A 24,361-nucleotide genomic window follows, 5' to 3' on the forward strand; every position below is an offset into this window, starting at 1 on the left:
CAATAACTGCTTAATCAGCTCAAAAATTGCTCACCCTCTATTAAGTGGAAATGAATTGGAAGTTTGGAATAATAGTTTAGCTTCAAAAGTTGTGAATCATTGTGTGCCCAAGAGAAAGCATTCAGTTTTAATTGTACACACTCAAAAGTGTTGCAAGTAAAAGAGTTGTAACGAGACAATTAATGTGGAGCATCCAGCTCAAAATCAATTGGCATTGGCGAGAGCTGCCCCAAAAGCTTAAACTCCAGATTTGGGATTGTAGTATTGTACTATACTTAGTACATAGCCCATGTCGTACGACACTGAAAAGCCCAACCGAAGTTCGCCCAAGCAGAATCCCGGTTAAAAAAGCCCTTTATTATCCTGCCAACACTCCAGAAGTCTTTAGATCCCGTGTCATAAATTAGATCCAAATATTAAGATTGCTTTTGAGGAACCCACAGTTCTTTTTTATTAGATAGAAAATATTTACCAACACGCAGACTAACATTATTGGTTGAGATGGAGTATCATGCCAACTGAGCCAAATCAAAATAGACTGTTATCTACCCGGGTTAATTTGTCGCATCTTAGCACTTTAGGTGGGAGTGGGCGGGACCACTATGTCAACCAAACATTGGTCCAGATCCCAGAGAAATGGTACTAGACGGGTCAAGAGTAAAGACTGAAAGGAGAAGGCGTTTCCATTTTGGTGACAACGATTGGGGATGATGATATTTTTTCTAACTTTAAGTAGTAATCAAAATTACGTTTGAATTTTCTTTATCGTTGCACTAATTAAGAAAGCATAAAAGAAGTTAGATTAAACAAATTAAGTACGAATTTTTTTAGCTGCACTCAGAAAGAAATACGGAAGAGGATAAAAATCCAGGGAGAGAGATAGAGAGGGACAGAGTTAAGAAGGGAGAACGCAAGAGCAGAAAAGAACTGTATATTTTTAATTTTTTATCAATCAATATCTATGTATCTACCATCTAAGTAATCTCTCTATCTAACTCATGTTTGGTTTAAAGTGCAGGCCTCATACCCTTGCCCAGTGCCCACACGCCAAAACTTTGGGGTAGGTACCTACCCAAAGTATTGGACAGGAATATGTGCATGCAATTCTGAATTACTATTTACTAAGATGTGGACAAAATTAAAAGATCTGTATTTTATGAGTACGAATTTACTGCCACATGAATTATTTTTTATCGTACTCCATTTAAGTCCATATGAGAAGTTGGTAGCTATAGTGCTAATAAAATAAAACTTTTGAGGCATATCTGTGAGTCTCCAAAACCAATCAACATGGAGGGTGCTAACCAAGTGCCACTTCTGTTACACAGAGGTGATCATGAAGATATATCAAGGCAGCCACTAAAGCATAATGGAAGTTCTTTTGATGCATCTCTTATAGCAGATGGAGATATAGAACCTGTTAAAAACGTTAACGATTTCTTCAGAGAATTTGCAGTTGAATCCAAGAAGCTATGGTTTCTTGCTGGCCCAGCTATCTTCACCTCTGTATGTCAGTACACTCTTGGTGCTGTAACTCAGGCCTTCGCCGGTCAAGTTGGTACCTTAGAACTCGCTGCTGTCTCTATCGAAAATTCAGTCATTGCTGGATTTTCTCTGGGTGTCATGGTACATATTATGTTATCTTTTTTTTTCTTTAAGGCATCGATCCATTATGTAGTATATGGTTATCCTATACTTATTTGAATTTACCATGATATTTTTGTTGTGAGATTGAAATGATTATTTGTAACTGTTTGGAACAGATGGGCATGGGGAGCGCACTTGAGACACTATGTGGTCAAGCATTTGGAGCAGGACAACTTGATATGTTGGGGATCTATATGCAGAGATCATGGGTTATCCTTGATGTAACTGCCTTACTTTTGGTGTTTCTTTACATCTTCGCAGCGCAGATATTGAAGTTGATTGGACAAGAAGAGAATATCGCAGAAACAGCGGGCAAGTTAGCAATATGGATGATTCCACAACTATTTGCATATGCTGTCAACTTCCCTCAAGCAAAATTTTTGCAAGCACAAAGCAAGATGCTGGTCATGGCTATTATAGCATTTGCTGCACTAGTATTCCACACTTTCTTTAGTTGGCTATTTATGTTGAAGTTAGGGTGGGGCTTAGCTGGTGCAGCAGTGGTTCTGAACGCGTCGTGGTGGTTCATTGATATAGCTCAGTTCTTGTACATAATTAGTGGGACTTGTGGTCGTGCTTGGACTGGATTTTCAATGAAGGCATTTGAGAATCTGTGGGGATTCGTTAGGCTTTCAATTGCTTCAGCTGTGATGCTATGGTAATACTCTACATTGCAATTTTAGATCTGTTTTAATTGCTAACTGCGACTGTAAAGTTGCCTAACATGATCCATTGATCCCTCTGGGACCATACACGTAGATAGACTGATAGTCCTTTTTGGCCTTAAAGATCCTTGATATGAACATTTTCCCCTTCAAGTGGGTTCATGGAGTCGTGGAACGTTTTACCTTTTGTGCCTTAAACCCTTTATTTCAAAATAACAGTCTTAATTTATAACAGCAAAATCTGCTACATTCCCAATGTGTATGACCAGGGGTGGGAACCGTCGTGATACTGTGATAGGGTCGACGTTTGGAAAAGAATGGATGAAGTGTGTATTAGATCTCTGACTAATTTGGTCCTTGAGCCAAAAACTCTAGGTCCGTTAACATATGGAGTTGAGATCAATAGTCCCTCCCAAGAGATTAAAGCCTAGCTAATTAACATATAAATAAAAGTTCTTGGGGCCTGGGGCTACTCGGTTCAATGCATTTGAACGCTCCAAAGCTTAAAATAGTATCAGAGGATGCTAGGCACAGGGTTTGGGGGAGGCTGTGCTGTCACAAATCACAGTCGCCCTCCATAAGGGCGGTGCCTTTTATTTCTCTTTTATATCACAAATCACAGTGTGGCTTTTCTTATTATATGTTTCTTGTCATTCTTGCAGCTTAGAGACATGGTATTTTATGGCTTTAATTCTCTTTGCTGGATATCTAAAAAACCCCGAGGTTTCAGTCGATGGTTTGTCCATATGGTGAGTTTGTCACTTTATAATCATATTCACTCAAATGATAAACTAAATACATATCTGCATGTCATATGCGTCTATTTTAGATGGCATATGCATCCAGGTTACCTCCACAATGCATTCCGAAATGCATTTTCTTAACCAAAAAACAGTAAATGCGTGGTCGGTCGATTTAGTTGCTCTAGCTTCTGCTGCCACTAGACGTTTGGCCTTTTGATAGGGTCCTCTTTCATACCTTTACTTTTTTTGGCCAAGCACTCAACTTCATGTATGTGAACAATGGCAAAGTAATATTTGCTTATTTAGTCATGTTCAATTTTTTATTTTGCAGCACGAACATATTAGGTTGGACAATTATGGTGTCTATCGGATTCAATGCATCCACGAGGTTTGTGGCAAAGATAGCCTAATTACTAATTATGTATATATATGTTTTCATTCGTACACCCTAAGTACATGTGTTCTGGATGTTTGCAGTGTAAGGGTGGCGAATGAACTTGGAGCTAATCATCCAAGAACTGCAAAATTCTCTATTGCGGTTGTTGTTATAACATCATTCATACTTGGCGTCATCCTTTCTCTAATTCTCATCATTGCAAGAAAGCAGTACCCGTATGCCTTTACAAGCAACGCAGATGTAAGGAACCTTGTATATCAACTTACACCATTACTTGCAACCTCCATTCTTCTCAACATGGTACAACCTGTTCTATCTGGTATTTTTTTTCTACTCTGTTATCTTAGGTGTCTATGCTAATCCAAATACCCTCTTAAATATGTGGTGAAGCTTGATTAATATCTTTCGATACACAGGTGTAGCTATTGGAGCTGGTTGGCAAGCTTTAGTGGCTTATGTAAACATTGCATGTTACTATTTGTTTGGAATTCCTTTTGGTCTAATAATGGGCTACGCACTAGATTTCGGTGTTAAGGTAGCCAAATTCTGCTCTCAGCAATCAATTATTTAACATCTAAAATTTGAAAATCCTTTGAAGTTTCTCACTATATTTTCTTTATGAAAATACAGGGAATCTGGTGTGGAATGATCACAGGAACAGTGGTACAAACGTGCATACTCTTCTTCATCACATACAGGACCAAATGGGACAAAGAGGTAACCTATTAGCAGTGTTTACATTAATTGGATTTATATGGAGTGTACATATTGCTATAGGCTATACTCATTCTCGTGGTGATTGCAGGCTTCAGCTGCCGGGGCCAGGATACAACAATGGCGAGGAAAAGCAGAAGACAGTGTCAATGACATTGAGAAGAAGAATCCGCCAAACCTTCAATAGACAAACTAAGTGAGAACAGTGCAACGAACTAATCTTCGTTCACCGAGTCAGAATTTGCGGATATCGTTGGAGAACTTTATCACTGCAATTATGCCAAATTTGCGAGTGGCATACCATTTTGTTTGTTTTTTTTTTTTTTTTCGATAACTGGCATACCATTTTGCTGAGGATGTGCATTGAAGTCCTAGAAATATGATTCTCTATCATACCTCATTCATCCTATATGCGCTAGTTCATTTTTTTGGTTATTAAGAAACTCGAGTACGTACCGAAGACTTATGTGTCACAGTGCTGTTTTTCACCAGAGTTGGAACAATGAATAAGAGTTAAGGCAAAATTAAACTGGTCGCGAGAACAAATGCTCCTTGATATTTGTAATGTTGAATCGTTGTTTAGGAGCAGCTTTTGTCATTTGAAAGATGCAAAATGCCAACAAAGAGGGTGAAAGATCAACTGTACCTGTGCAGTGCTTCAGTGTCGATATTATGTCGTTTATTATATTTTGTAGTATGGAGCACAGTACAAAATATCCCGATATATCGCGATATTTAGAGATATCTATCCAGATTTTAGAGAAAGATATATAAATATCACGATATGTTTAGAGATATATACGACTATAAATATCGGTGATATTTTGACGATATTTGTGATATTTGTGGATATTTTGTGATATTTGGAGATATTTTGTGATATTTTGTGTATATAACAATTTTATTTAATATTTACCATTATATTTCAAATAAATATAAATAATTTATCATGATATATCAATAAATATCCACAATATCTACAATATTTGTCGATATTTTGGATATATCAACGATATTTGTATGTGAAACAATGTCAAATATCCCCAAAGAGGAGGATATATCCACGATACATATCCAGAAATTGAATATCGATAAATACCTATATCCTGATATTTTGTACTATAGTATGGAGACAACTAATGAACTAAAATGGAAGTCCTTTCAAAATCTGAGGACACTTATGTCAGGCCCGGCCCTGAGCAGGTGCAATGTGGGCGACCGCACAGGCCCCAATATACATGGCCCAAAAAAATAATATTAGTAGAAAAAACCTATTTGGCAAATCACAAGCTCAAAAAACTAGAAATTTCACAAATCACAATAAGCAACGGAAATATCCCCTCATATTCTCTTTCCTCAATAATTATTTTCGTAAAAATAGGAAATAAGATATATAATAAATGAGCATTATAAAAAAAAATAGATCTTCTCAACGACTAGATACCTTATTAATTATTTGCCTCAATTACTCAAATACAAAAAAAAAAGAGTACAAAAAAAAAAAAAAAAAACCCCTCATTCACCATTTCACCTTATGATCATCTAGTATCCTCTCATTCTCAAAATTTCTCTTTACAATTGTGGATTTGTGTTAGTTTTCACTTTGATTATTCAACTAACTTTTGATTCTTCTTCAAGTAAGTTAGAGATTAAAATCAATTTTCCCTTTCTTAAATATTATTTTAATAACTCAATTTAATTCCAAATCTAATCTAATTTAGTGTTGTATATATATTTTGATTGTAGGCATTACAAATTGTCAAGTGAATTGTGAAGTGTGCAGTGACTTCATCAAGGCAGACGCATACCACTATAGTTCATCTTCATATAAGTATTAAGCGTATCAGGAGACTTTTAAGTATACAAGAAAGACTAAATGGGTTAGCATTAATATCTATTGAAAATGAATTGTTAAAGAAAATTAACTTTGAAAGTTTTTTGCAGCCAAAAATGCGAGAAGGGAAATATTTCGATGATCTATTTTGTGTTGATGGAAGAGTACTGGAAGAGGGCCACATTTCGCTGTTTGCATAAGGCCATTGAAAACTCAGGGACGGCCCTGCTTATGTCCCACCATTGTTTTTGTCAAGAAGGCTTAGATGGAGCCATAGAGGTCAGTGGGAAAAAAATAATTGGTCGATATAAGAAATTTTATAAAGACAAAAGAGAAACTTAATTATGGTTAACTCGACAAGTTTTACGATTAGTAGCTTTTGACTGCTAGCCGTCAAATATAAACTGATTCTAGCGCATATTGTATCTTAGTCGCTAAGGTGGTCATTTCGCATTTTCCAACAAAGAGTTTTATCTTAGTCTTTTTGAATGAAAAGATCCAGGTCTGAGTTGGTTGTTGACTTAAAATGCTTCAAAATTTGGAGTGTAAGCAATGTCATACATTGTATATAGAAGAACGGTGAAGCCCAAGAGCTTGTGTAACTACTAACTACTTGTTGTGGATAAACAACTGCGGAAACAACGTTATCCACTTTCAATAGATTAACCCTACACAAAGATTGATCCTTCTTTCTAGACAAGACTTCAACACCCTCTACGTACTATACCAACACTTCTCCATATCAATTAATTAGCATATAAAGTAAAGAGACTAATGCAAAAGAAAACAAACCACAAGACACAAATATAACGTGGTTCGGCAATGTGCATACGCCCACCGGCGAATTCCAAGCTTTACTAGATGTCCAGAATAACATATTACAATAGCTCTCAATTTACTCACAAAGAATGAACACTCAGCTCACTAAGAATTCTCTCTTACAATATATATATTTTTTTCCTGGTTTTGGTTAGGTTAGGTTTTTCTTTAGAAAAAACTTTTGTTTTGTACTATTTTCGAAACGATCAATTTCTCAAGGAAAACGATTGCTGGCGCCGCCAGAAGTTGGTAAGCCAATATACTTCGAGCGCGGCGGCTTTGACAACCCGTTAAGCCAAAGAGGGAAAAAAAACTCCTTTTTCTCTACATTCTCCACCTCGGTGAGGTTTTAACACATAAAACCAAGCCGAACACATTCAGGAAGAAGCAGTAGTCCCGGAACTCACCGTCAATTGCCTTGAAGGGCCATGCCCACAAAGGGCTCTAATCAAACATGTAGGATTTGGAGCAACGTCAAACAGTGTTGGAACTTAACTCCGGTGACAACCTTCGTCAGCATGTTAGCAGGATTGTCATGGGTGTCCACTTTCTCAAGTGCGACATCACCATCCTCAACGACATCCCGTACAAAGTGATAACGGACATCAATATGCTTGGTCCGAGCATGATGAACCTAGTTCTTCACCAAATGAATAGTACTCGGACTATCACAATACAAAACAACATTGTTCTGCTCAATACCCATATCATCTAGAAGACCTCAAAGCCATAGTGCCTCTTTCTTTGCCCGCCTTTTACCATATACCATATACTCTACCTCGTAGTAGATAAAGCAAAATCAGAGCTCAGAAGCATAGACCTCCAACTAACTTGTGCACCATGCATCATAAACACATAACCAGTAGTCGATCATCGTCTATCTAGATCACCAGTATAATCTGAATCTATATAACCACTGACATAACAAGTACCTCCACCATAAACTAATCCGACATCCAAGGTACCCTTCAAGTACCTCAATACCCATTTCATTGCCTCCCAATGCTGCTTCCCAGGATTTGTCATATACCTGCTTACAACACTAACTATCTGTGAAATGTCTGGGTGTGTGCACACCATAGCATACATCAAACTTCCCACTGCAATAGCATAAGGAACATGAGCCATATGATTTTGTTCCTCCACCGAACTAGGAGAGAACTTAGCTTAAAGCCTAAAAATGCCCAGCCAAAGGAGTAAAAACCGACTTTGCATTCTCCATACCAAAACGAGAAATTAATTTGTGAAGAGATTTTTTCTGAGATACAACTATTCGTGGCTTTTTATTCCTATCTCTGTCAATCTCCATGCCCGACATCTTCTTGGCTCCACCTAAGTCTTTCATCTCAAACTCAAAGCTAAGTTGAGATTTCAACTTGTCTATCTCCACCATGCTTTTGGAAGCAATAAGCATGTCATCCACAAAAAAGCAGGAGATAGATGAAGTCATTACCACAAAACCTATAAAAGTAAACACAGCAATCATACTTACTTCGGGTATACTCATGTTGCATCATGAACATGTCAAAGCGCTTGTATCATTACCTTGGCGATTGCTTTAAACCATACAATGACCGATTCAACTTGCACACATGATCTTTTTTCTTAGCAACAACAAAACCTTCAGGTTGTCTCATATAGATTTCTTCCTCCAAGTCTCCACGCAAGAAAGCAGTTTTCACATCAAGTTACTCTAACTCAAAGTCGAAGTGAGCAACTAAACTCAATAACACACGAATGGAAAAATGTTTGACCATCGGGGAAAATACCTCATTGTAGTCGACTCCTTCCTTCTGTGAGAAACCCTTTGCTACCACTCTTGCCTTGTACCCAGTACTGTCAGACTCAGGAAGGACCACTTTCTTTCTGAACACCCATTTACTGCCGATAGTCCTTTTGCCCTTTGGCAATAAAACAAGGTCCCATGTGTGATTTTTATCAAGAGATTCCATCTCTTCCTGCATAGCAACCAACCAATCTCTATAATGAGCATCTCTAACAGCTTCCTTGAAGCTATCTGGCTCATCATCTTCAATATTCAGTGCATATGCCACTAAATCCACCTGACCATAGTGTTTCATCGGCTTATTGTGCCCATACTTGTGCACTTCCTTAACTTATCTCTTTGGCCTAGGGTCAGCCATTACAAGTTGCGGATGCTTATGCGCTTCTTCCTGTTGTTACATGGTTCCATGATCTGGTACCTCATCATGAACCAACCAATCATCTGCTGCATCAGACAACTCAAGCTTAGTAGCTTGAACTTCTATAGACTCACCATTCTGCCCAGCTTTTTCTGGCTTACTAAAAAATAACACGGAAGTCTCATCAAAGGTAACATCTCTGCTGACCAGGAACTTGTGGTCTTTTAGACACCACAATATGTATCCCTTTACCCCATTTGCGAAGCCCAAGAATATTGTTTTCTTAGCTCTAGGATCTAGCTTGTTTTCTCTCTCATGGTAGTAAGTAGTCGATCTAAACACTCGCAAAATACTATAATCAGCTGGGTTACCTGACCACACCTCATAAGGCGTCTTGCAATCTATAGCTGAAACGGGTGACCTATTGTACAGGTAGCACGCCATGGACACTGCATCTGCCCAACACTCTTTGCCTAGACTGGCATTAGACAACAAGCATCTCGCTCTTTCAAGTAAGGTTCTATTCATCCTCTCTGCCATCCCATTCTGCTGAGGCGTGCCCCTGACTGTTCAATGTCTAGCAATACCCTGTTGCACACAAAACTCTTGAAAAGGCCCATAAGTATACTCAGTACCATTGTCAAACCTTAAAATCTTCACCTTCCTTTCTGTGCGATTCTCAACCCTTGCCTTCCACTTCTTAAATATCTCAAACATTTCATCTTTCGTTTTCATCATATACACCCACACATAACGAGTATAATCATCAATGAATGAGACATAATAACGGTTACCTCCTTTTGAAGCCACTCAGGAGGGTCCCCAAACATCCGTATGCACATAATCAAGGATGTCTGTTGTCGTGTGCTTGCTTGAACTGAACTTAACTCTGCACTGCTTCCCATAGACATAATGCTCACAGAACCCCACACTTGGCTTCTTCAAGTCCTTTAAGAACCTTCGCTTGCACAACTCAGACAAACCCTTTTCACTCATATGCCCTAAACGTATATGCCACATCTTAGTGCACTCAGAATCATCACTACATGCACCCACTGCTACATCGCCTATCACCGTACTACCCATCAAAGTATACAAGGTTCCATGTCTTTGACCTTTCATAACAACTAAAGAGTCACTAACAATCTTTAGGACTCCACCTTCCCCCCCACAAACTTGTGGCCTTTAGAATCCAAGGTACCAAGAAAAATAAGGTTCTTCTTTAGCTCAGGAACATGCCTCACATCGGTTAAAGTCATTACTACACCATCATGCATCTTGACCCGTATAGTTCTAATTCCTACCGTCTTATAAGCAACATCATTACCCATCAAAACGGAACCACCATCAATGCTCTCATAAGAAGTAAACCACTTTCTATTCGGTTACATATGGTAGGAACACCCAGTATCAAGAATCCATCTTTCGGCCATATAGTCTTGTGTGGACACACAGAGACTCACATCGTCCCCTTCAGAGCCTGAAGCAAAACTTGCCTCAACTTTAGCCTTACCTTTATTCTTACCATTGTTCTTGTTATCTTTCTTCGGGTGAGGATAATTACTTACGTAATGTCCCTTTTCTTCGCAATTGTAGCACTTCACATGTTTCAACGACTTCTTTGACTTAGACCTAGACCTCTCATTGCTTGTAGAGGCCTTTTCATATGACCTTCCTCTAGCCACTAGCCCTTGTCCTGCATCAATGTTATTCTCAACTCATGTCTTCTTCATCAACTCATAAGAAAGAAACACACTTTGAACTTCGTCAAGATCAACATCTTCTCTGTTCATAAAAGTAGTTATTAGATGCTCATAGCTCTCGGACAAAGAGAATATTAAACATGTCGCTTGATCATCATCCATCTTCATACCAACATTCAAATAATCCGCTAGGCGTTGACGAAACTCACTAACGTGCTCTTGCATTGTTGAACCATCCACCATCATGTACCGATAAAGACACTTCTTAAGGTACATCTTGTTCGTCATGCTCTTGGTCATATATATGGATTCTAGCTTGAGCCAAATACCAGCAGTGGTATTTTCTTTCATCACATTATACATGACCTCATTAGCAAGACACAACCGGATTGATGAACAAGCCTGTAGATCGAACTCTTCCCAATCATCATCACTCATACTTGCTGCCTTTGATTTAATCCCCTTTAAAGCCTTGTGCAAACCTTGTTGGATGAGGATGTCCTTTACTTGGACTTGCCAAATCCCAAAGTTATTCTTCCCATTAAATTTCTCTACTTCAAATCTAGCATTTGACATCTTGGGAGCCATTTTACAAGTCACACACAATAACCCAAAAAATATCTCACTTAGGAATTTTATTGAATACCTTGTCTACGCAAATTTCGAACACTATGATTCTTCACCAAAACTCAAAATCCTAGGTCGTATACCTCACTCTGATACCAATTGTTGTGGATAAACAACTGCAGAAAACAACGTTATCCACTCTCAATATCTTAACCATACACAAGGATTGATCTTTCTTTCTAGACAAGACTTCAACACCCTCCAAGTATTATCCTAACACTTCTCAATATCAATTAACTAGCATATAAAGTAAATAGACTAATGCAAAAAGAAAACAAACCACAAGACACGGATATAATGTGGTTCGACAATGTGCCTACGTCCACCGGCGAGTTCCAAGCTTTACTAGATGTCCAGAGTAACATATTACAAGAGCTCTTAATTCACTCACAAAGAATGAACACTCAACCCACTAAGAATTCTCTCTTTTTTTTTTTTTTTTTTTTTAATGGTTAGGTTAGGTTTTTCTTTAGAAAAAACTTTTGTTTTGTACTGTTTCCGAAACGATTGAATTTCTGCTGAAATACGGTGGAGCGTGGGCGCGTCTTAGGCCAAACATACTTCGAGCGCGTGTGCGCTTGACAACCTGTTCGCCAAAGAGAGAGAAAAAAAACTCCTTTTTCTCTACACTACTCCTAACGAAAATTGGAGAATGAAATCCATCCATTTCTTTGAAACAGAGGAAAAGAAGCTATTCTTGATAGACTTTTAAGAGGAGGATATTTTTTTCCTTAACCTTACATAAAAGGAGATATCGAGCACATAAACCGAGTTAATGCATGACTTCATCAAAGAAGCAGAAGTTATGGTCCTTGGTCTCATAACTGTGCCTATAGCCGGCCATATTGATAACAAAATTAACAAGCTCAACCTCTTCTCCAAAAAAGGTTATTCTTCTTCAAACGGTGCGTGGAGATACCAGGTAACCTAAAGATTATAGTCCAGTGAAACCTTTCTCTATTTCAATTCATCATCATCAAAGAAAAGTGAGTGTTTTACTCCTTTTTAGTTATGTTTTTTACTTAGGTCTTCAAGCATTTTACTATTCAATCAGTTCAATTAGTATTACTTTTCTTTCAATCGTACAGTAGAAAAACACAAATATAAGGTCAATCCTAAAAAAAAATGCCTTTCCAATTTAATTGGTAGACATTCGAACCATGTATCTAAAGGAATTAAACTAAGTGCTTCCCATCCATGCTTCGCAATGCACTGTTACAACATAAAAGGTTACCACTGTGTTTTTTTTTTATTGCTATTAATATACTCCTTTTAGATATTAATTATAATTGTTGTAAGTGTGTTATTTAAACTGAGTACTTTCATTGCTTAACGCCATCTGAAATTTTGGGGTACGTTTGGCAACCCTGGGAATTCTCACATTAACTAATTTTTGTGGGTATTACCATTCTCATGGGCTGTTTGGTAAAAACAACTGCATGAATTAGAATCCCCATGAGAATAGGACTACCACGTTCGGCTGTATTTGAAGTCGCACCCAATTGCGTGAGAAGAAACGGAATAAGATTTTGGGGAATTTCTCGCAAAGTTAGTTGCCGAGAATAGTTGGGTTTGTTACGGCTCAAATCTATTTAACAACTCCACTCTCCAAGCTTCATCGTCTACCTCAAACATATTCTCTTTTCCAACAAGTTCAACAAGGTACAAGAAAGTCTTTTTTTTTTCATTGTATGTCTTCTTCTTTGTTGATACACAAAGTCTTCTTCTTTAATTTTCATTGTTTTCTCTTCATTGATACATAAAGTCATTTTCTTGAAAATACTAGGTGCTTGCAGGTTCAAAAATCATTTTGTACTAGCGATGATACTCTCGCAAGTCGCAGTAATCGCTACTTATCCTTTGGTCTTTTTTTTTCTCTGTTTTCATGTTGGCGTTGCTTAGATTTTTCCCTTCAATTTTATTACCCCTGTATTAAGGTTATTTTAGTTATAAGTTTAACAACAATATGTAGGAGTCGTAGCAATTGTGCCGAGCATCGACCTTCAAAGATAAGGTTCATAAACATTGTTATATTGACTCAGAGAGTCAGAGATAGTATTCTCTTTATAGCCCCTTGGTATATATGCTACAAAGTTAACAAGGAACACAAATTTCCAGAAACAGCCAACGCATTGAGTAGTAAAGCTTTGCAAGAACTCACTAGGAAAATAGACTTCTTTGGACCCTGATGCCGAGTACTACTTAGTTCTTCAATGAGTTCTTGATTCCTCCTAAAATGTACACCAGCGGAAAGATTAGTATAGTTAAACAATAACAAAAAAAATTAAGATACTAAAAAGAAACTTGTGTAGATACAGTCACTAAAGTATTCTTTCAAATACTACTTACTGGTAGAGGGTAGATGGCGATATATGGTACAATTTGTACCAATTGAGCAGAGAAATATGATGAAAATGTTTAAAATTTGTTAGTAGAGAAGGACAATATGGGTAAGAAGATCGAACCAAGAACATAGTTAAATTATCTATCATGTGGTTTACCATATAAAACTAGCATAGTTGATGAAGCATAGTAGGCTCTTAAGTTAGAGCCATAACACTAGATTACCGAGAACAAAAAGATAAGCTACAGCTAATAAAGTTGCTCTCTTCTTTCATGCAACCATCTCCACCTGCCAAAAACCCAAACAAGAGGAATCTTTCAGCAGAAAAAAGTGAATGAGAAACAAAGAGATTCATATATTATTCTGAAATCTTTAAAGCAGAAGTAGAGATGAATGTGAACAATCCCAAAGGATTCAGACCATATGAGCATCTGACTGTTTGAACAAACAATGTCAGTCTGACTGCTTACAAGTTACAAGCTAGTCTCTTTAAATCCTAGCTGAAAGGGACTAACCCGGGAGGTGTGTGCTTTTGCTTGGGTATTATTTCAGAGAACAAAAGAAACTTATATAGTGAGAATTGTTGTTAAATAATCACGTGGAAATAATTCTAATGAAAAAAAAACTCTTTACAGTGTGGTTGTTAAGAATCATATGTTAATTTTACGAAGAGCTTGTTGGTATTTTGCTGTCAGTAATGGTAGAGGTCATGAAGGTTGATACTTACCAATAGTAATGGTAGAGGTCATGAAGGCACTCATGTTTTAAGTTTATCCACAATCTTAAGAAATTCATTATTTTGTTATAATCTAGTTCGAGAAATCTCAGTGAGCTAAACTTGGAACAGTTTAATCCCATGTGGGCTCTTAAGTTAGCGCCATAACATTACATTTGTCTTCATCAAATTTCAAATGGATAAAAGAGAAACATAGTAGTTTCTAGCAATAATGAACAATTATCACATAATTAGTTTCTAGCAACTGGGTGTTTTTATACTTGAACTTGGTAGGCCCACATATTTCTGGTCTTCCCTCGACCATGGTGATGATATGCTCTACTGTTGATATTGCAGTCAAATAATTAGTGATGATATGCTTTACTGTTTACATTTTTTTTCACTCATAACGTGTTACTTACTTTTGTATATATACTCTGGAAATGTAGGAAAATGACAAACGATTGCCGAGCTATTACATGGATTTGTTGTATTGTTGCATAGATTTATTATCAGATTAGATTGTCTATTGTATACATAGATCGAGAACCATCTAGGAATAGGGATTTAGAGAGACACCAAATTCTTAGGAGGCTTTACATGGAAAGTGATAATAATTGTCATGACATGCTCAGAATGAATAGGTTTGCATTTCATAGGTTATGTGCACGATTAAAGGGGAAGGGTTTGCAATCTAGTAGGTGGGTTGATGTAGAGGAGCAAGTGGCTCTATTCCTTCTCATTGTTGGCCACGACACATGTATTAGGCACAGTGCATTTGGTGTCATAAAATCTTCTGAAACAATGCATCGACATTTTCACAATGTTCTTGCGAGCTATCCTAAAACTTGGAAAAGAAGTTGTGAAGCCTTCACGTGCAAGTTTTTCTCCACAAATAAGTCATAGTGTACACCCAAGACCTTGGGCCATGAGATATTTCAAGGTAAATATTAGTTATGTACATCATAAAGTTTAAGGACACTCAAATTTTTAGAGACCATTCACATTTAAATTTCTTATAGGATTGTGTTGGTGCACTAGACGGTTCTTTCATGCCAGCAATGGTACCCTTAGATGACCAACCACGTTACCGCAACCGAAAGGGTGATATTAGACATAACGTTTTGGTTGTTTGCTCTTTTGATATGAAGATAACATATGTTTTAGCAGGGTGGGAAGGATCAGTTCATGACAGTAGGATGTTGAGATCCTCTCTAACAAGAGTTAGAGACAAGCTAATTGTTCCAAACGGTATACCTCTCATTTTTTTTTTTTTTTTTTTTTTTTGTAACTTATTATATATAATCGGTTTCATGTTCACATATATTTTCCTAAATTCGATTCGTAGGCAAGTATTACCTTGGTGTTGCGGGTTTTCCACACGCCCCGGTTTTATGACTTTATCGTGGGACTAGATATCATCTGGCTGAACGTCTAGGACGAGAACCAGAAACAGCCAAGGAGTTATACAACTATCGCCACTCATCTTTGCGCAATGTGATTGAGCGTGTATTTGGGTTGTTAAAAAAATGTTTCGCTTACTTGAGGACAACCCCGTTTTATCCTGTTGATACACAGATAAAGCTAATACTTGCTTGTTGTATTTTGCATAACATAATACTAGATGATGATCCAAATGATAATGGCAATGAATGGGTAGACGAACCTGAGGAGCAACACAATAATTTAGTCAATGACCAGGAGGAAATTGCAGCACTTGAACCAAATAATGATTGGACAAATTTTAGGAATCAGCTTACAACGACAATATAGAATAAACGCCCCCCTCGTAGAAATAATTAGTTTGTCTTTATATGATATGATTTTATGATAAAAAAATTTTTATGAAATTTTATCTCTGTGGTATGTTAATAGTATTTTTTTATTATTATTTTGAGCAACTTTATTGGTTTCATTTTTTATCTATTTATTTGTTGGGGTCGGGTAATAATTAATAGGACAAATTTTATGTTGTAAATTAGATGAATACATTTTCTACTATTTTATTAAATAGGCATGGAATCCCAATCTAAATCTGGACCAGAGTTTCAACAATCTGGTCATTTATTTTGGAATGACCAAATGGACTAGGTGATGTTAGACACGTTGCGTGAACAACTGTCGCTTGGCAACAAGGGCCAAGGGGGGTGGAAAGTTGTAGCATATACAGCGGTGGTTAACAATGTGTTGCACATATGCAGAATGAAAATCATGAGTACCAATGCTAGAAACCATTTGAAGACATGGAAGAAAATTGTGAGCGGAGTGCAGGAATTACTAGGTCTGAGTGGTTTTGGCTGGGATGACTGTAAGAAAACTGTTACTACCGATGAGTCTGTTTGGGTTGATGCTTTGAAGGTATTTGTTTTATGTATTACGTATTATATTTATTTTCCTAATATCCAATAAGAAGTAAACATTTAACACTTGTTATTTCATATTTGACAGGGAAGGAAACATTTGAAAAAACTAAAGGGTAAGGGAATTGAGAATTATGCAGAACTTCTTGAAGTGGTAGGGAATGATCAAGCAAATGGCTTGAGAGAGACAACTACAACCATGGCTGATGAAGACATGCATGCTAATGATGATACGGAAGACAATGTGAACATGGAGGATGCCGATGATAATATTGGGAATGAGGACACAATGCCACCTACTCCTGATTCATCCTCATCCAACCTAATCCTTGCTCAACCAAATGACAAACTAAAGGGTCGTCGGTCTATGATTGCAGGGGTGCAACGTGAGATGGTTGGAATGCGTAAAGAAATTGGTCGCATTGCAGGTGCTATGGAGTCGACAAATGAAATGAATGATTCTCTCTGGGCTCCTGTGAGGGAAGCTTTAAAGGCCTTTGCTGATGTGGATGAAGACATTAAAATTGAAGCTATGAAGTGGTTTGCTCAAGATGTTGAGAAGCGAAGAATGTTTCTCAATATGGACGAACATCAACGCCAACGATGGCTTGTTAGGAAGTTTAATTACAACCCGATGCCATATCCAACTTAATTTTAGTTGGCATTTGGTATAAACTAAGGAACTACAGTTTAATAGAATAAAGTAGTGTGGAAAACACTTATTTAACATTTTGGATTTATGGCTTTTAGGTTCTTTAAACTTTGTATTCCTAGCTGGCTTTAGGAGATGGTTACATTGCTTAGGCTAATAAGTAGTTCTTTAATTTATTAAGTCTTTGAAATAATTGATGTACTAATGATGGTTGTTTATTAGTGTTTGTTTTTTGTTTTGTTAAACATTATTTAGTTATATGAAATATTTGTATATATAAATATTTGGTGTTAATACTTTTAGACAGGTATGCCAACTTTCCTACCACGCCGTCATGTTATGTGGACAACTAAAATGGACTCTGTTTTGGTGGACACATTGAGAGAGCTGGAAGACGAAATAAATAGAAGGGGCTTCAGAATTATTTCTTTTTGTAATGCTAATAAAGTGAGTTGCATATGCGGTGTTGACATCTCATGTCCCAGTATTACAGGTCGAGTTCGTCAATGGAAAAAGATAAAAGAGGATGTACAAAAATTGATATCAATTGCAGGGTTTGCATGGGATGATGAAGCAAATCAGGTACAAGATGAGGAAGCTATTTGGAGCTCTCTATCAACAATGCCGGTACTACAAAATTATATATACAAATATTTTATTTACATGCCATTTTAGTTAATACACATATGATTGACACATTTTCTAAATTTAACAGGAGAGAAGACACTTGCTACGATATCTTGGAAGATCACTTCCCCTGTACCAACGCTTTGCTGAATTTTTTAACGATCAAAATAATGAATGAGAATGAACCCCCTATTGAAAACCAATTATCTGAGGAGATTGGAGATCAAGTGCAACCTGACGATTGAAGACATATCTTTCTATTTTTAAATATTTTTAGTTGATTTTTGAATTTCAGTCAGTTTTTTTTTTTAAATTTTAATAAGTTTTTACGTACTTCTGTGTAAAGTACGTAAAAATTCTATGACAGGACATTTGTTTATTATTTTTATGCTACAACTATTTTTAAATAAATTGATGTTATAATTTTGACAATGCCCATTTTATATGTTAGCTTAGATAAATTAAGATTGACGATGTATAATATGTTGTAATGTATGAAATTTGATCTTCACATTTATATATTATGTTTGGAATGACTATTATTTTGGTTTTATGAAATACTTGAGCCAAAAAAAATTTAACAAAAATGGTCTGGGAAATTGATGTGAGAATTCTTAGCAGCCAAACAACATGTGGGAAATTGACAGTGAGAATTATCGAGAATTCTCACAGTTTGCCAAACAACCATAATTCTCACATAATCATGAGAATCGAATTCCATTATAATTCTAACTCTCATGAGAATTCCATTTCTCGTTTCCAAACGCACCCTTGGTTCATTTTAAAATTCAACGCTCTAATTTGGTGTAGGTATGTCCGCCTTTAAAATAAGTGGTAATAGAGTCTTGGGTGGTCTGACTCTTTTCGTTTGTTCAAGCAACTCTATCAATTTATGTATGTGTACGTGTGTGGGTATTGGAGAAGAACATTTAAGTAGTGTAAATGTGTTTGGACTACTTCATTTTCAGCTTTGTGTTAAATCTCTTTTGATAATTGAATTACTGTGAAAGTTTATATCAATATTCGTTCTTAAAATGGTATAGCTTAATTGAAGGCATATTTTTTGTTTTGTCCACTGGGATTCGCTAGCTCTAAAATCCCGTTACTCTTTCTCACTCTCTGTATTGAGCATGAATCGATTATTTCTAATTTCGAAAATAACTTATAGCAAAGATAAGTAACCGAAGTGTACCAAGTTTGCTGATTTTCTTTTCTATCATGTTTTGCAGGCATCATTATTCATAACCACGTCCTGAAATTAAACAAAAAACATTTCACGCTTGAAGCATGGGAATAAGGCACATTTAATCCTCATCACTCTAGGACATTGTATTCTTTGTTTTCAATATCTCTTGATGGAGATCTATGGTCCAGAGCTAGAATTTTCGGTGTGAGTGCTTTGTATCCTTCTTCCTTTGATTTTTTTTTTTTTTTTTTTTGGGCGTCAAGCCTGTGCGTATAATTTTATATGATTCAAGAATATTAGGATAATCATATGAAGTAAACGTCACTTTAATCTATGAAAGAGCATGACCTTAAGAGTAATAAATTTAAGAGACAATGACTTATATCTTCCTTTGCATGTTTATTTTTGTGTTCCCATTATTCTTGTTTTTTTTCGATAATCTTGTACCCATTATTCTAATGACAATGTTTTGTCTACTATGAATGTTTTTGTACTTTACTGCTTGGTTTATTTGGTTTTAGTATTGTTTCATCGTTGTTAGTCTTCATTTTCTATTAGACTGACATAGTTCCTAAATTTTATTGCTAGAGCAATTCTGAGTACGTGAGAGGACTAATCTCTATTAAACAGCTGTAGGAAGAGGTTGAATAGATGAGAAAGCACCACATTTGGCCCATCATATCATTATCTTTATTTTTGGATGTTTATTTACTGTTAAGTGTTGCCTTCAATTTTCCTGTAAATTGTCTATTGCAAGGGCGCTGTGAAGTGTCGAGTATGTTCCTGTACCCGAGTGAATCAAATTTCAAGTATGTTCCTCCTGCACATGGCATTAAACCATAATGATTTTTATTTCTTGGTCCTGATTGGGTTCACTCTTTTGGAGAATGATCTTTGTCATGCCTATAACTACTAGTTTTTTTCTTTCTACCCACACTTTTTACTGCAACGAATAATCCAATTTTATATTCTCGTTATATTCATCAATAACTATGTTTATATGTTGTTATTGTTACTGTTCAATCCAGTTTATTGCTTTCAAAAAAATAATCGTTTAGTGTGCATTGTTGTTATGTCTTTTTCTGCGTCTCTTTCTTTGTTTATTTTCTCTATCTATTTTCTTCTTCTTAGATGGGTAACAACATGATTGTGCTAAAGGGCCTTTGGCTGCTAATGAAAGCAATTCCTATATGCACTTGGAACTACCACTAGAAAGGTATTTGAGAATATTGAAATTGCAACTCTTTGGGCTCATAAGTTCTTAGAAATTTTCGATGGGTTTTAAATTCTGTTATGAGTGTGTTTATTGAGATTATGTTGGCTTTAGGTATTGGTTTTTTTGTAGTGATTGTTTGTCTACTCAGTATAACATGCCACATGTTTAATATAGGTTAGGAAGATGTCAAGCTCTTGGTGACATATCTATCAATTCAATATTGTATCAAGGGATTTACAAGATGATAGTTAAACTTTGTGAGGTACTACTACAATGGCTGGGACTATCAATGTAGCATCTCATTATATTGATTGGAGTGTGATCTGCAACACATGTAACTTGGAGGTATGAACCCTAACAACTTTTCTTTTCTTGTTTCTATGAATCATCTTTATGCGTAGGGCATTCCTAGTTTTTACTGATACATACTACATTGTTTGATTCCCAACTACCTAATAAGGGATAAGTTATCAATTATGACCTTTTGCAATGTATTTTCTCTTTATTCACTTTATTGGTTCCTTATCATGTCGTGGATTTACACTAAGGTGTCGTTTGAAAACTGATTTATGTGGGATAAGTTTTGAAAGATGTTCTTGTTCAATTAAAGATAGTTCATATTGTCTTTGCCTTTTTTTTAGATTTTCTCCTTCAAATTGTGAATATGTACTAGACGTACGTATCATGGCTACGTGCTAATAATCCAATCTGATCATTGTATGTTTTTTTATCAGCATTTCTTATATTATACACAAACTAGCTAATAAGAACTTGAACTTGTCCACTAATTCAATGAGTGGTGAAAAAACATCCTATTATTCAATTCTAAAACTAGCTATTAAAAAGAACTTATGCATTATTATGTTATTGGGTCAAGCTTTGGGAGAGATTGGCGGGGCTCAAAAGATATATATCACACGGTATGAGTTCTAAAGTTTTTAATCATATGTTCTAGAGTTCTAAAGAAGGAATCGACGTATCTTTATCTTAATCATCCACTAACAATACAAGCTCGATAAACAGGTAATTCTATTAACCCATTTTGGATCTCAATGATTATAAATCTAAGTATATGCATTTTGACACTAATGTGATTTATATATAGAGAGCTACTCCCTAGCCACTCCATCAACTTACACATTGAATTAAGACCCCATTTTTTGTGGATATGATCTTCTCACAATGGATAGCATGCCCACAAAATTTCATCCTATTATATTTGGATATGTCCAACCTTGCAAAAACTAGTGTTCAATTTTGAACATTTATCTGACGATCCAAAATTTTCCGATTTCATAATAACATTTAATTAGGTTAAACATAATTGAATGAGCTGAGCCGAAATTTAGTGGGCATGTTATTCATGGTGGGGAGATCATATCTACAAAATATCAGCCCTTAATTCAACTTGTAGGATGAAATATTGCTTTGTAAATTTTAAATTTTAGGTGTGGATATATATATATATATATAATATATATATATATATGTGGATATATATATATATATATAAAACACAATGGCAGGACAAAGAGTGGTCGGGATCGTCTGGGGATCTGAGTTAGATTGGAGCAAATGTACGATCTAGAGCATTTTGAAACTCCTTTTCAATGCCTTTTAAAAGTATTACTTGATGAACTAAATATTTTGTAATACAAATTCAATGCATGCATTGATATGTAATCAATATTTCAATTAATAATAATTTAATGAACTAAACCTAAGCATTGGAACCACATAATTTGTGTTCAATTCATACACTGGTTACACATCGGATGCCTACTTTAATTTAATTAAATTTTTAATTAATAAAAATTTAATGGGCTAACTTTAAGTTTGTTCCTTTTATAACAATTAACAAAATTTATAACGACTTCTCTTCCCAATCAGTTGTGGGCTTTTGGATTGGGCTTTGTTTCTATTAGACTAAACAAAACGTAAAGGAAGAAACCAAAACGTCAACTTTTGAACTTCCAATAGACCCGCGAATTAACTCCACCATCAAATACCGCTTAAAACAAAGTTAGCTGCTCAACAACTAAACTCAACATCTCGACTCCGATTGTCTCTCATCCTCTCCCAACAATTTTCGATCCTTGAGATGGATTGCATTTGCCATGATGCACCACTCCTATTTTCTCAGGTAGGCTCTCTTTCGATTGTTCAATTTTTTCCCCCCACAAACTTCTCCTTTCATTCATTGAACATGTTTTTCTTTTTTTAAACTTTGAACGAATTCAAATATGGGCATTTTCATTGCCCTTGGATTGTCAGTTTCAAGCATAAGATGACATTTTGTGGAATCCAAAAAGTTCTTTCTACATGGTTTAAATAATAAATACTAAAATGCACAAACTGAATGATTGAATGCTTTTCTCATTTATTGAATTGAATACAGACTCTTCTTTTCAATACACAGTGAAATAACAACCATTTGTCTCCACGACTCCATTCTCTTCATTTTTAAGGTTAGGTTGCTAGCAATCTTTTTCTTTTCTCCCCCTTTTTTCTTTTGCAAAATGAATTCTATTGCTAATTTTATTGATTTACATTTTTTTGTTACTCAATTTTGAACTAATAGTGCCACTTGACTGTCCCACACAAGCTCAAATGTTGTTGACTGAATGGTTGGTTTGCGCACACAGAAACAAACGAGAAAAAAAGCGATGGGCTTTGGACGTTAATGGTTCATGGTTAAATGGATTCACAAGGTAAATCCCCTAATTAATTTTCGATGAATGTTAACAATTGTAATCAGAAAGGTACATTATGAGAGCCATCATCTTCTAAACCTTCTATCTCCCTCATTCAAAAAGTGAAACAATTTCGTTTCAAGTTTATTCTTGTCCTAGGCGTTCACATTGTATGGAATGGTGTTGTTATCTCACTCTTCTTCAAAACCATCTCATTTGGTTTGCTAGATAATAAATGAAGGCATGGGCAAGACTCTGTGAAGCATGTCTTTTGTGCAACATTGAAGGTACACAAACATTTTCGAACTTCTCCTTTTCTCTGATAATGGTTCATGGCTCCATTGAATTAGGTGCATCCATTTGTATAATTCTATGTATAACTGTTCTTCTCTTATTTATTTTTAGCATCATCAATATTACAGTTCCAAATAAAAAATTCAACAAACATTTAAGAACACTTCTGCGTAATTTTTACTTTCTAACAGTAATCTTTAATTTCTTTTTGTATCATATTTACTGGCCAATCTCTCTGTAATGACAGTGATTTGAGTCAGATAATCATGATAAGAGAAAGTGAGATAAACGGTGTAGCTTGAAATGCAGTCTTTCCTAAGGTATGACACATTGAAATCTTATTTAATGAATCTAGGAAGTTTAAAACTAGCGTTTCCCAGCTAAAACAACATTAAAGGATTCTTTTTGAGTAACGTCAGAATCCAGCAAAAAAAAATCAGAAACCATTCCAAAAACCCCCGAAATACCGACTCTTCTATCTTGAAAATAAATTACTCTATTTTAGAACGATGATCACTCATATTCCTTCTTCTCTCGGTGGCTTCCTCCCTCTTCATCCTGCACGATATGATTATGTTTTATCGGCTAGGTTCTTGTTTGCATTGTGCGGGAACACTTATCACATGAAGATGGCCTTTCGTGTACAATTGTTTCGTGCATGTCTAAATGCATACGGCGGTTTAACTCTCGACTTCACTAAATGTTCCTTCCGAGTGTTGATTATTCACTAGCTTGAATCACATATGTTACAATTTGTAAATTTTCTATGTTCTTGGCTAAGCAATTTTTTTATATATATTTTCGTTTAGTTTTTCTTTTCTAATTTGTTGTTTTGTTGATGAATATGGAATTTGAATTATACTTCCCGAAGTGTTTGTTATATTCTAATCAAGTCTGAGTAAAGAACTATTGTTTGTTTAGAGTGCCTCAACGAAGTAACTTTTTTTTTTTCTTAACTCAGGTCCAATGACGAACTTGCAG

The 24,361-nt window shown here is 35.9% G+C and overlaps 2 protein-coding genes and 1 long non-coding RNA gene across 3 annotated transcripts; all 3 read left to right on the forward strand.

Annotated features, from left to right (window-relative positions):
* The first annotated feature begins 1,175 nt into the window (after positions 1-1,175).
* LOC147523749 (protein DETOXIFICATION 29-like) lies at positions 1,176-4,695 on the forward strand. Its single transcript, XM_086599508.1, has 8 exons — positions 1,176-1,626; positions 1,764-2,305; positions 2,975-3,061; positions 3,387-3,443; positions 3,533-3,771; positions 3,869-3,987; positions 4,083-4,169; positions 4,258-4,695. The coding sequence occupies exons 1-8, from the start codon at positions 1,291-1,293 to the stop codon at positions 4,351-4,353; spliced, it is 1,563 nt and encodes a 520-aa protein (XP_086455634.1). The 5' UTR covers positions 1,176-1,290; the 3' UTR covers positions 4,354-4,695.
* An 11,063-nt stretch (positions 4,696-15,758) lies between these two features.
* Positions 15,759-17,585, forward strand: LOC147523750 (uncharacterized). The gene is made up of 2 exons (XM_086562672.1): positions 15,759-16,710; positions 16,801-17,585. The coding sequence occupies exons 1-2, from the start codon at positions 16,447-16,449 to the stop codon at positions 17,362-17,364; spliced, it is 828 nt and encodes a 275-aa protein (XP_086418798.1). The 5' UTR covers positions 15,759-16,446; the 3' UTR covers positions 17,365-17,585.
* Positions 17,586-22,925: 5,340 nt separating this feature from the next.
* Positions 22,926-23,701, forward strand: LOC147523751 (uncharacterized). Its single transcript, XR_015196768.1, has 3 exons — positions 22,926-23,104; positions 23,315-23,373; positions 23,628-23,701. It is a non-coding gene; the product is annotated as an uncharacterized LOC147523751 (long non-coding RNA).
* Positions 23,702-24,361: the final 660 nt, after the last annotated feature.

The sequence above is a fragment of the Coptis chinensis genome, chromosome 1, assembly GCF_015680905.1.
Source record: "Coptis chinensis isolate HL-2020 chromosome 1, ASM1568090v1, whole genome shotgun sequence".
In the NCBI taxonomy this organism is placed as follows: domain Eukaryota; kingdom Viridiplantae; phylum Streptophyta; class Magnoliopsida; order Ranunculales; family Ranunculaceae; genus Coptis; species Coptis chinensis.

Excerpts from the sequence above, each read along its gene's own strand:
- LOC147523749 (XM_086599508.1), top strand. The coding sequence starts at position 1,291 with ATGGAGGGTGCTAACCAAGTGCCACTTCTGTTACACAGAGGTGATCAT. Across the intron at positions 3,062-3,386 it reads GTCGATGGTTTGTCCATATG|CACGAACATATTAGGTTGGA; the intron begins GTGAGTTTGTCA and ends TTTATTTTGCAG. Across the intron at positions 4,170-4,257 it reads GGACCAAATGGGACAAAGAG|GCTTCAGCTGCCGGGGCCAG; the intron begins GTAACCTATTAG and ends TGGTGATTGCAG.
- LOC147523750 (XM_086562672.1), top strand. The coding sequence starts at position 16,447 with ATGTTAGACACGTTGCGTGAACAACTGTCGCTTGGCAACAAGGGCCAA. Across the intron at positions 16,711-16,800 it reads TTTGGGTTGATGCTTTGAAG|GGAAGGAAACATTTGAAAAA; the intron begins GTATTTGTTTTA and ends CATATTTGACAG.